The following is a 13634-nucleotide window of genomic DNA, read 5'->3' on the forward strand; positions in this document are numbered from 1 at the left end:
CCCTCTTATGCAGAGATGAGGCCGACGTTACCACCAGCAGCTAATCATAAAAGTCACAGCCGGTACAGCCGACATCGTGTCTGAACCACGTTCCTCGTCACTGCAGACGGACTGAGAGAGCGACAACAGTCTGCGGAGTGTGTTCGGTGTGTTCACGCTCCGGCGGGACGCAGTCGGGCTCAGCTGAGCATCACCGCTCTGAGCTCTGTCCTTCCCAGCATGCCTTGCTCTCTGTGTGTGGCCTTCACTGTCAACGTGAAGCGTTTCACACATCAGCAGCAGGGCAGAGAGGAACCAACACGCTCCGCCTGAGACCTTCATCCTCTCTGATACTCACATTCAGTCCACACAATCATCCGCCTCAGACTTGAACTGCAGCGACTGTCAGGTCTCTGCAACTTGCACGGAAATAATAATATAACAATGTTTTCTTTGTTTTATTGTGCAGCACTTTAGGAAAATGAGGTGACAGCAAACTACACACAAAGAGAGAGGAAGAGTGACACAAAGAAGTCAGAAGTCAGATGAAGTGGAAGAATTCAGCTGACTCCAAATTAAAATCAGTTCAGTCTTGACCTTGAAATGACCAGGACGACAGCAAACGAGCTACATTTTGAAATGGTGTTTAACGCTACGTGTTTTCAGCCTATTTCAGTCAAGATAACCGATCAATCTGTGGAAAACGTTCACATGAAGCTGCAGAAACAAACTGTGTATCAACTGTGTAACCGTGAGAGAAAAGCACAAGAACAACTTGTTAACAGCAGAGCGAGAGATCAACAAAATGTAAATGATCACCTGTGCTGCTTGATAAAGTGGATCTATTCAAAATAAAGAGGCGGAATCCAACATTGCTTCATCGAGTATTTAAAAATGATCAATAAATAATAAATAAATACCCACATCGCCCCGACCAACTACACCAACATGGATTCTGTTGATCGGACCGAGTCTGGTCCATTTAAAGTGTCCTGACAGCCCTTCACCTGTCTCTCAGCAGGAGGCCCCGCCTCCAGATGATGTCAGCGTGACAGGTCGCAGCAGGAGCAGCCGAACACTAATTGCTTTTTTCACCTGCGTGAATCCGAGCCGGCGAACATCATCAGCGCGATCAGCAGCTCATTAGCAGGCAGACACTTTGTGTCGGCGCCTCGGGGGGACAAACGACTATTTTGAGGAATGACCTAATTGAAACGAGCGGCGGGGGGGCGACGCAGAGGAAATTATGGATTCTACACTTTGTCCTCCGCTAACCTTGACACACTTCTGCTGCGTTTTAGTCAAGTAAACCAGCGAGGGCGGCGGTTTAATCTTCATTGTTCTCCGAGCGTGAAACACATTTTATCCATTTCATTATGAGATTATTGTGTTTGATAGTTTGTAGGTGAAGGCCGAAGGAAACGATGGTCGCTGACGATATCTCGACGTTGTACGCTTGGATTTTTATTTTTGTTTGAACTTATCTAAATTAAATTCATGGGAAAACATTATTGTTGTGTCATACGTAGTTTAGCTTTTTAAAAAAGTGAAGTTCAAACACTTAAAGAGTTTAAGAGTCAAACTGAAGCACAGATTTAAATAATCTTAAAATCAATTCAAGACGAGCGAGTGTTGTGTGAGTAAAGTTATAACTCAGCGATCTGAGACAGCAAACACAGATGATGTGGGATCGTTTCACTTCAAATATCAAACATTTAGGTTCACGTGAGTGATTGTGTGGATGAAGCTCCAGATAATGTTGAATATATATTTCACTCTTCACCTTGAAAACATGGAGTCTGGTATTGAGGTGAACTGTTACTGTACTTTGTCCCTAAAAATATCTCGTCTCAATCGGCTCCTGGCGCTCCAGATGCAGCAGATCTGTCGGAGCCTTTTAGCGATGACCTCCCGCTGTTCACCTCCACCGCCAGCTGCCTCCCATCCCACCTCCAGTCCTCCCAGTACACCCACTCTGAGCTACAGTACCAGTCAACCGGACGGTAACACGAAGAGACGTGGAAACATCCATCTGCTGCCGGCACAGACGGACTCGCAGGAGGGTTTTTTTTTTTATTTGGGCCAAAACAAAGACGAGAGCTAACGAACGTTCTACATCTGATTCAAGCAACATCACAGCAACACGATGACCAGCAAATGTCCATTCATTCGTTTGTATTCAGTCACTGATCGCACCCCGCCCTTATTTTGAAGACGAACTAGAAAGTAACTTCCAGGAGCTGAACTACCATCAACATCACGCCATTAATCAACATTTAGAAGATTGATTTTGATGTTTGTGGATCAATTCTGAATCCTAGGAAAAAGGGATTGTTGTATGAAACAATATGTTTTTTACCTTCCACAGCACTCAGGTGTTCACTTGAGGACATTCATCAGACTTCACACCACTTTTACCACCTGTGTAGTGAAACTCTGTAGTCGTGGTGTAACGATACATCGATCTAGATCCAGTAGAGTTGATCTTTCTAAACAAAGCTTTGTTTTTATTAAACACAACAGACTGTTTTCCATTAAACATCTGGAACCACTGATAAAATAATATTTCCACTGAAGAGTTCAGAAATGAATCTGTCAAATCATATTTTAGTTGCTTTTCAATGCGATATCAGATTCCAGTTGAATGGAATCGATACGTATCGTGATGACACTTGTGATTTACACCTCTGACGTCTAGCAGAAGATATTCATGACATTTCTTAATCACATTGTGCTCCAGATGATGAACCGTTTAGATCTTAAAGACCTCGACTTCACTCTTCAACCAGCCTCAGCGAAACTGTATGAATATTTAACCAGCATCTAAGATTTCTACATGTTGTGTGACGATCAGTTAAATGATTTAATTACCAAATGATTTGATCTTAGTTGACCTGAGGGTCTAACAGCACGTCTGACAGTCATCAGATTCAGTTTCATCCCAAAATCAGTTTCAGCTGTTTTCAGCAACGACGTGAAACCTTCCTCATCTGCTTCCACTTAGATGTAACTGCTGTAATCGTCTGCCACTTCACAGACCGACAGGATTAACCTTTCACAGCTTCCACATGCCTCGTGGGGGGAATTCTTCTAATCTGTGTTCAACAACTCAGGTGTGTCAACACGACCTGAGCAGAGCTGTTGGTCTCTGGGGGGAAACATCTGCTCTGAGCTGTACGAGTTGGAAACTGCAGGTCAAACTGACAGCTGACCTCTGCAGGTGTTTACCTTCAGAACTGACACACCTGAAACGCTCCATCTAACCTTTTTGATCGAGGTGAAGCCTGCAGAAGCTGCTTTTCAGCCCCTTTTACTGGCAGGTTGAAGTTTAGACCATCATCTGCTAAAATCAAACTTTCCACTTTCTCTACGTTTAAAACCAAATCACTGTGATGTTCATCACAACAGTCACAAACTGGACGTTGAAATCAGCAAACTGCAGACCAAGTGCAAAGCAAATCACCTGGGTGTAGTTTACTTTACAAAGTCAACGAAAAGATGAATTTGCATTTCTTTCTGTTGGTGGCGGGAAGGACGCTAAAATGCAATTTGAATGACGTGAGAATATTGAACTGAAGTGAGGATTTTGTGTGATGCTGTGACGTGTCATGATGTTGTTGATGGAGGAGATGATAATTATCACTAATCAAGGCTGTTTGCAGACACCAAGAGCTGTAAAATGACACGTCTGCTCAGACTGGAGACAGGAGCTGGCATGGAGGCCAGTGAGCGAGGAAGTCTGACTGCCTGGTAAGTCATGCAAATATGTCTCAGCACAGCACAGCTCTGATTACTTTGAACTCCATTCAGGTAACGAGTATTTTAAACATTTACTGTTTGATTCAAACTCAATATTTCCACAAGCAGCAGCTTTCAAACCAGTTCTGACAACAGCAGATGTGACACAGGTCGAGACGAGCTGGTGAAGAAAGCTGAACGTTCACTGGAAGGAGAGTGAAAACTGAACTCTACTTCATGGACACAATGCGACGTCAAACAGATGATCATCTTCTTGTGTAAATAAGCATCTGTTAGAGTCTGTTCTTTGGTCTGTTTTCACACCCTAAGTGGCCAAAACATCCATTAAATCAGTGTGAAATCCACTTGTTCTTCCCGTCGTTCACATTTTTGTAAGAAAACCAACATATCTGTGTCTCTTTCTGCTCTTTTTTCTTCCTCTCTCACTTCTCCGGAGCCTCGGGAGCCCTGACATGGCGCTGCACAGCTCGACCCCCTGCTACTGTTAGCTTGTAATGTCGCTGATCGAGGAATTTAAGCTCATTCTCCTCCTGCACTCAATGGAGTCTGATCTGGATAAGAGGATCAGACTAATGTCTGAAATGTAAATGTAAATGTTCTGTAAATACTTGAAAAGCCTCGTTGAGGCCCATCGAATCCTTTTGTGCACGGCAACATCTGCCTAAAGCGTCTCGGCATTCACCTGCTTAGATCCCCTCCACCCGCCGCTGAATGGGGGAGAATAGCAGTGAATCGGCCCCTTTAGTGAAGAGGACTTTGACCGACCCGCGTCCTCCACGCAGGCCTTTTATCGCTGGCCTTTTTCTGCGTCACATTTTGGGGGAATTCGCATTCATCGGTTCGAGAGACGAGGGCCATCGAACGTCCAGGATCGAAGAGAGACCACACACTTGCAGGCAGCTGAGGGGTGGAGAGAACAGGGAGAAAAGTGGAGGACAAATCAAATGGCTCTCCACCAGCTACTCTACAGGGGGGCTGCACTTGTTCTCCGCTGCAATGGGCCCCGATGTGAGTGGCCCCCCTCTTTCAGAGGCACTGTGGGCCACCCGGATCTGCCCCGTCATCCATTACAGGAGTCCAGAGCGGCGGTGGGCACAGAGGAGGAGGTGGTGAAGGAGGAAGGGGGGCGAGTGACAGTGGTGGCAGAACACCAGGCGGACACCAGCAGAGACAAGATGGTTGGCTAACCAGAAAAAAAAAAAGAAAAAAGAAAAAACACACCCGGCACCCCTCATCCCTCACCCACCCAGAAACCAGAGAGGAGACAAATGAGGAGGATTAAAAAACGTTAAGGGGGAAAAAGGAGGAGGAGGAGGAGGAGGAGTGGGGCCAGACAGTAGAGGGATGAAGGCATGAGGCTCGAAAAAGGGGAGAATTGTGGGACAACAGGGTGAGAGAAGATGTGCAGCAGCGAGCAGAGAGGAGGTGAAAGGACGGGAGAAAATGAGAGATTAAGAGCTGAGCAGAGGAAAAAAGGAAAAAGAAAAAGGAGGCGGACAGAAAAAAATGTGAGGGAAGACTGAAGAGTGACAAAAGAGAAAAGAGATCTCACCACCAGGAAATAACACTGCCAGAACAAAACAACTTCAAACTTCAAGAACTTTGTGAGAACATCGTCCGAGACTCACACGACGTGGTTCAGCCACAAAACATTCAAATATGTTGTTCTTTCTAAAATTTAATAAGTCTGAAGCAGAGTGTCTGGGAGGGATAACAGCTCAGTCCATCATCAACTCATCAAACACAAAGAGCTTCATCGCCCGGCCGCTTAACATTTACATGCTATCCTCCGGTGTCCACCGGGTTCGTTACAGCTGCGATACGGTCGCCAGAGCCGATTGTGGCGGTTCAAGACAATCTTCATGTTTCCAGCTGTGGCGCGTCCCAGGATGCATCTCTCCGCTCTGCTCCACGGAGCGTACTCGCCAAATCTATTTGCGACGGAAGCCTTGTCAATCTGCACGCGTGAGCAGCTCGAGCCAGACAGGAAGTCAGGTGCCAACTCCGATCAAACCGCGACTGTTTCACAACGTTAATAACAGTCCACAAGTCAGAATGTGTCACTCTGCAAAGTGTTTGTTAGCAAGCTTTATTTTGAAAGTCTAACCAGACATAATATATCATGTATAAGTGATAACCAAGTTCGTAATGTGCAAAACGGACATCAGACATGTAGGTAGTGCGTCATGAGCACCACTCACATCATGCTGCTTTTTTAGGGGGACAGCTGTTAATCCGCCTCGCCGTCTGTATGAAAGTCACAGAGGAAGAGGAAGGATGGAGGGCAGTTTCATTCCACCTCTGATCCACCTGCAGAGGTATTAATAGAGCCGTAACAAAGGTGAGACGACGTCTGTGTGACAGCGAGGACAGTGTGACAGTCTGAGAGCTGAACAGAAGTTTCACTCAGCAAATAAAAGAGAAATGTCCAACACTTCAACTCACAAAGCACGTAACAGGACGAAACATCAGTAACGTGATAGCATTTAGCATCTTTGGCAACTTATATGAGGAAAAAATGCTGAATTTAATTGTTAAACTGTCAATAACCGCTCTAAAAAACAGCATCTGTCTCTGGCAGTGAGAACCAGACGGCTGCTGCAGTTTACTGTCGATGATAATACGACAGGATTTTGAGCAAAGTGCTGAAACTCACGTCGACTATTTTGTGCTGTTGTAGTTAATGTCTCAGTAAATTCAAAGAGGAGAAGTCTTCAGCGATATTCCTCGTTGAGAACGGCCTTCGTCTCCGTGAGTGAGAGCCAGACAGTGACGGTGATTACGTGACGATATCATTCAGAGCAATCTTTGTCACTTTCCACTTCACATCATGAGTCAGGATCTCAATCATACGAACAAAAAACCCCACAGATCTCAGCTCACAGACAGAGACGCTGTGACCAGACGAGCAAACACAACATCACGCTCAACGACCGACCAACGACAGGAACGAAACTGAAGATCAAGCGACTTGTTGGGACGGTTGTTTTTTTACAGTGTGTGAGGGGAACCGAGGCCTGAGAACAGTGATGGGGGGGCGCAGGGTGGGATGGGGAGGTGGAGGAGGAGGAGGAGGGTGGAGGGCCTAACGAGGCTGGGGGGTGTTAACGAAGACTAATGAAGGCAGGAGTGCTGCTTAACCTGCACTCCATCGCTCTGTGAGGCCTCCAACCTCGCAGTGTCGCAGGAAGAATGTGTGTTACTGTGTGTGTGTGTGTGTGTGTGTGTGTGTGTGTGTGTGTGTGTGTGTGTGTGTGTGTGTGTGCCCCCCCACCCTCCACCCTCCACCCGAACACACTGCGCTCCCACACTTCTGCTCCAGCTTCTCAGTGTGACAGCGTCCTCTCCTCCTCACCGCCGCCGCCACTGGGACAAATCGCAGTGCCATCGTGCGTCACGCTTAAATGCCCCCCCGCCCCTTCTCCCATTGAAACCACCCCCCCACCTCCTTCTTTTCTCTGTTGCTCCGCATACCCCCCCCAACCCCTGCCCACCACCACCCCACCCTCCCTGCCACCACCCTCCTCAATCTGCCCCCTTACACCTCCCTTCTTTCTGTAGTTGCCCTCTTTCCTACTGTTACAAAACAAATCTCCCCTCTGACAGCATAATTCACCGGGCCGGGCCAGAGGAGGCGGCGCAGGACTGGACGGGCCTCCTCAGCTGACCTCCGCCGAAGACCCGGCTGGTTGTTTCCCCACGTAACCCCGGCCTCCATTCAGCGGAGGGCCAGCGGGAAGAAAAAGAGGGGCGACACGGGAGGATTCAAATCGGTGGCCCCTGTGTATGCCTGAGTGAATACCGTTGAGCCTAATACCCACTAATCTGGTCATCAAATACCCCCGCTGCCACGACTGGAAATCTGCTTCTTTTTTTCTTTCTCCCCCTCAGACTTCCAGTGGGGCAGCGAGGGACGTCTGCCCAGCCGAAGCTGCTTTGGCCCGAGATGGAGGGATAAAAAAAAAAAACAAGGAAAGAAAAGGGACAGAGAGAGAGAAGATGGTGAGAAAAAGGAAGAAATAAAGGCACGAATGTAAAGAGGAGGAAAGAAAGAGGAGGTCATCTGAGGTGACCACAGTCCCGTGTGTGTCTTTCCTTAAAGAACGAACTGAATCCAAATGAATCCACAGAAAGAAAAAGATACACCAACTATTTTGACGAGTGCTTCCTGCTTCCTGCTTCTTAAATGTGAGGATTTGCGGCTTCTCTTACAGACTTCGGCTCAATTCTATAACAGCGTTTTATCCCGACTGTTCCCTTTCAAGGAGTTCAAGGCGATAGTGGTTGAAATCTCCCAGAGAAATTAACAGATCACTGCTTCAGTTCTTGGCCACTAGTGAGGCTTCTCCTAGTCTGTGCTGACATTAGAGTAGCATTACCCGAGGACGGTGCATTAGGATACAGTGTTGGAAGCCGGGCTCCGTTCATCCCGACTAAAGCTGCTCGGTGGTTCGACTTCACGGTGATAAAATTACCCGGGTCTTCCGTGTTGTGCGGCCCATCGAGCGCACACACTGAGACTTTAGCCAACCGATTTACAGACGCTTCTTTCACAAAGTAAGCCTCTGGAAGTGTCTCTGGGCTCCAGTGCATCACGAAGGCCACCACGAAGGCTGGCCTCAAAGCCCGGCGCTCTTTCCTGGAGGCTCGGCGGCACCACGAGCACCACTTCTGCTAAATTTCAGGCATCACATGCCATCAAAGGGGGGGAAAACAAATCAGCAACAACAATGTAACATTAGCGAGCTAGCTGGTTAGCTTGGACACATCAGCAAACCGGTGGCGATTATTTCATGCTTGTTATTAGGAAAAAGGGCCGTAACACCTTCTGTTCGGCCGGCCACACTTCACCCTACATGAAGACACAAAATGGAGGGGCGGGGCTCAGTGGTGGGGGGGTGTGTGTGTGTGTCAGGATCTGGCCTTGAAAATGTGAATCAGTCCTTTAAAAATGACGTCCAGTTAATGCTGTTAGTCACATTCAGCTGCCGTCTGTGGCAGTGGGCATCACGTCTGCAGCTGCCGCCTGCATGTGTTTGACTGACAGACTGTCTGACTGTGATGGCCATCTGTCTGCAGACTCCCTGTTAGACAACAAGAGGCCCGGTAGAGTCCATGAGCCCAGGCGGAGCGCAGGGCACGGCTGGCACTGCCCATTCTCAAATATCTTTTTGGGAGGACAGATGGCGCTGAGTTTTTCTCCTCATGTGTCTTTTCTTCCACCGTCAACCATTCCTGCGCAGCCTCCTCAGCGAGCTGGCACCTCCTTTGTGCCCCGACGTTTCATCAAAGCTTCATTTAAAACGGCCCAAATGAAAAGGGAGGAGGCGTGAGGGAGCCCGGAGGCTTTCTGCAGGTACCGAACCGTCCAGCACAGATCCAGGCTCACTGGCCCGGGCACAAAGGGTTTCACATCTCTTCAGCGAAAACTGGCTCCGACCAGCTTCTCCCCCTAATCTTTGTTTCACGTCTCACCCACCGAAAAGATTCAACCAAGCAGATCAGTGTCCTCTCTGGCACGCTGCGACCGTACCGCTCGGCTCGGTGGGCAAACCAGCGGATCAGGAGCTGGAAGACCCGTCCAGAGTTCAGGCTTATGGCGACAAATCCTGATTCATCGCCACTGACTTCTTAAACCTTCCTCGACCCGGCACGACGCCCTGGTGGGTCCGAGATTACAAGCACACACTGAAATTTGAGTTCCCAAAGATAATGTGTCCTCCTACGAAGTACAAGAGATCGAGAATATTCACGTTTATGATTTCTGCTCACTCCTCCTCACTCCTGTATACGAACAAGCTGCAGAGATCTTTAGAAATGTATCATCATAAAGTTTAAGATGATTAGAAACTTGTGAGCTTGACTTCAGTGTCATCAAACTTTATCTGGGCCCAGTCCACAAGATGTTAATTAACTCGGGCAGAAAGTCGCTGGCTGTGCGTTCAGGAGTGTGTGACGTGTTGCTGCGTCACCGTCCACATACATCCCTGTGTCGGGTTTACAAGTGTCCTCGTCTCTGCACCACACGTCCAGAACTCGGCTTCGTTCAGCCTCGTATGCATAAAACAATGTTAGCCGACTAGCCAAGGAAGCTAAGCTAATGACTGAGAGAAAAAGCTGCTGCCACGCATCGAAGCGAGCGTCCTCGTTCTCCTCACTGAGCTGGTTTGATAAAAAGATAATAAACGTGCAGCAACACGCTTCTTTTCACTTCCTGTCACCACACATCACAAACAACAACAACCACAGCAGCTCTGAGGGGACGCGTCCTTTAAACTCCAGGGATGGATTCTTATTCACCTGGATCTGTGATGGAAGATAAATCCAAATATGTTTCATTTTGTCACTGAGAGGAAACATGAAGTTCACTGAAGCTGATTCAGACCTCTATGTAATTATGTTTCTTTTTGATAATTTCAGACTGTTTCATGTTTTAGTTGAAGTTATTGTAGAGAAACAAAATCATTTTTAAAAGGGCACTTTTTAGTTTTGCAAACTAAATCCTTATTATTCATTTAATGTGTATTTTTATTATTATCTTCAATGAGCTAATAATACAAGGACAGAATAAGTGAATAAACAAGCTGTTCTCAGAGGAAACTAAGGTTTCAGAACACTGAGAGGAGAAAGGTGGCAGGGTCCGCCACACATAAACAGAGCAAAACAGTATAAACTGTGTTTTTGTACTTTAAGGTCAGTTTGTTTAACAGGTTAGTTTTATCTTTGTCTCTCTGATTAAAAACTGTCTTCCACTAAAACTACATACTGCTCCTTTAAAGAATAAGACATTTAACAGTTTTAATGTCTGTGCTGGTGCTGAAACATCAGATCAGAGAGCATCAGATGGACATCAGGCGTCTCAGACATTTTAAAAGAAAACAAGATGATCGCTGCTGTCCTCAGGAAACATCTTCACTGTCTCCTGGAAGCTGTTAAGTTTCTCAGTGTCTCATTTCTGAGCTGCATCCTTTCATTTGTGCAAACAGACGGCTGGAGCTGCGGCCACAGTCCAAACAGCCCATTTACTCCATGCAGCAGACAGAACCTGACAATCACAACAGAGACGTCACAGCCTGTTTTTTTCCTTCCACCTGAGCGTGTTTACAGTCACATTATCTCCAGCTCCTGCTCCGCTGCTACGGTCCTGTTAAACGCTTCAGGGTGGGAAAAAGCTGATGTATTCTAGTTTGTGCAGTGATACTATCTGTTTCTGAGAGGCATTATAGGATTACTGCTGTTGTTGTTGCCAGATATGGAGCCTCTGACACCCTTAATAAGCCACCCAGCCTACCGTGTCCAAACCTCTCCTTTCATGCTTGACAGCTCGGGTCTGGAGCTGATATGTGCCCCCGCCCCGCGCCCCGCGCCCCTCAAACGTTTTAATCTGTGATCCCACAGCAGTGACGCCGATCATCAGCACTGAACACGGATGATATCTCAGTCACATCACAAAAATCTCTTTGGTTTCTTTAACCGTGAAAGAAACGCGTTGGACTCGTCCCCTTGAACGTGTCCAAAAGACGCACGGCGCGTTACGCACCGCGGGTCTGATTCTGGACGTTAAAAAAACAGAGCAAAACATCTTTAATTCTGACAAAAGCACAAGAACACGGACCACATGAAGTCCTCCTCGGTCTGTTTCACACAGAGCACACTGCTCAGCTCACCTGAAGCTGCTGCGCAATCGCCTTCAAGTTGGCGCAGCGAGTTGAAAAACCATAAAACGTGAACACACGAGCAGATTTAAGGTGTTTCTGTGCCAAGTGAGGACAAAAACACGACTGATAGCGCGTCTTACCTTGTTGGCAGAAGAGGATGAAGTGTGCAGCCAGCAGCAGCCGGCAGCCTGGAGTCTCCATGTTGGGAAGAAATGCTCTCATATGCGGTAAATAAACAAATCAGCGTGTTTTTTGGGGGGAGCAGGTCCCGGTCGGTCCCCGCAGCCCTCACAGCTCCATGCTGCTCCGCTCCTGCCTGCCTGCCGGTCGGTTGTGGTCTTGCTGCCGTGTATGTGTAGTACAGATCCGGGTCCCGGCGCGCCGCTCAGTCCGCTCTCCTCCACACCGACTGACTGACTGAAGAGGAGCCGCCAGACTGAAGCTGTGCGCCGCCCACAGCCCGCAGCCGCCCCGGCCTCCCTGCCTCCACCTGAAGAGACTGACGTGATCCGGCTCCACACGTTTATTCATCCAGTCTTCTCATTAATGGACTGAAATATAGAGGACGTGTTAGAATTATTAAAAGTTGAGGGATTAATATTTAGATAAATTAGGAAGTAGGAAAGGAGGAAGGAAGGAAGGAAGGAAGGAAGGAAGGAAATGATCCAAAATGTTGATGCTGGAGGGGGAAGTGATCTGTGGGTTCCACTTCATCATCGTCACATTTAAAGAAAGAGCTGATTCTGATCATCAGCAATATTCTGAATATGGAGCAACACAGCTAACTGAGCTAACTAGCTAAAGGCAGCTACAGCTAGCAGCAGTTAGCGGTAACTTTGGTGCCGCTGCTTTCTGTTTATTGTGAGAACTGACATGTTGACTTGCACCGATGAAGCAGAACAACATGGATCAAAAGACAATGATTCATAATCAATCAGCTGCTTCGTTGTTGTCATAATCCTGAAAGTTATTAATTTAAAATCTTCATCTGGTATCTGGAGATAAAACTCATGGTGACCCCTCCATCAGTCTCCTCACCGGGAGGCGCAGCAGACAGCAGGGAGTCATTAACACCACGTAAAGAGTAATTGAGTGAAACGACTCGGAGCGTCTTTTTGTTCCTGAGTGTGTGCGGCGGAGTTCACAGGGCCGCCGACCTCCTGACCTCTGAGAGACGCTTCCACCTCGCACTGACACGGACACCGAAACATCAGCGGTGACCCAGAAATCACAATTCACTCCGGGAATGTGGAACAAGTGCGAGTGTGTGTGTGTGTGTGTGTGTCTTTATCTGTACACTTGAACACAAAAAACATTCATGAGAGGCTTCGTAGAAATGAGAAACAATTTAACACGTTGAGGAATTCTCATTTCTGCAGATCAGCTTCAGCTCCGTGGGGGACGCGTTTAGCCTAGCTTAGCACAAACACTGGGCGCGAGGGGAAACTGCTAGCATAGCTGCGTGAAAATAGAAAACTTTCCAACAACTCCAACACTTCTCTTTGCTGCACTGCGTAGTTTTAGAGAAGAGATTCAAACCCATAATTCTAATATTTATGATATGAAGGTCCCAGAACAGTTTGGAGCTGGAAAGGTGGCAGGGTCCGCCACATGTAAACAGAGTAAAACAGCATAAATTGGGTTTTTGTCCTTTAAGGTCAGTTTGTTTATTCGGTTTATTCAGTCGTGACAACATACAGAGTTTATTTGGTTTGTCAGTCGCTGAAGATCTTTCTCTTCTCGTCAACATTTCTTCCTCCTCGATAAAAACGTCAGCGTTAACCGACGTCATCCCTCCTCCTCTCCGTCACCTCAGGACAGTTTCCTGAAGAGTTTATGGTCTCAGTCTGTAGTTTCAAGTCTTCGTCAACACAACATGATGTTCATATTGTAAATTATGATCCCATCTGGAGTCAAATATCTGGTAAAGCTGTGATGGACAAGTGAATACCACATCCGTCCTCCAGAGCTCCGCCCACTGACCACTGCTCGCTCCAAAAGAAACAAGATGGCGGCAGCCGTATTTTACGCTGAGTCTTTTCAGATTTGTGGAGTTTCACGATGTGCTCTGATGCATTTCTCCTCCTGCTGCATCGTGTCAAACTGCAGATGTTGACGACTGTTAAAGAAATCACTTAACGGTCTTAGATGTCATTACGAGCTCTGATCTCCTCGCCGCTCGTCAGCACAGCGGCGTGGATGTCGTCTTTAGTTCAGGACAGTCAAGAACTCAGAAGT

The 13634-nt window shown here is 47.3% G+C and overlaps 1 protein-coding gene across 2 annotated transcripts in view; it reads right to left on the reverse strand.

Moving 5' to 3' along the window:
* ptprz1a (protein tyrosine phosphatase receptor type Z1a) overlaps positions 1-11843 on the reverse strand; it is a 68779-nt gene extending 56936 nt beyond the window's left edge. Inside the window, exon 1 of one of the 2 annotated variants that reach the window (XM_037106102.1) lies at positions 11537-11843. In XM_037106102.1, coding sequence (XP_036961997.1) covers positions 11537-11618 — 82 coding nt within the window. In that variant the 5' untranslated portion in view covers positions 11619-11843. The remainder of the gene's footprint in view (positions 1-11536) is intronic. The other variant, XM_037106108.1, reaches the window with a different exon arrangement.
* Positions 11844-13634: the final 1791 nt, after the last annotated feature.

This window comes from Acanthopagrus latus, chromosome 8, assembly GCF_904848185.1.
Source record: "Acanthopagrus latus isolate v.2019 chromosome 8, fAcaLat1.1, whole genome shotgun sequence".
Lineage (NCBI taxonomy): Eukaryota > Metazoa > Chordata > Actinopteri > Spariformes > Sparidae > Acanthopagrus > Acanthopagrus latus.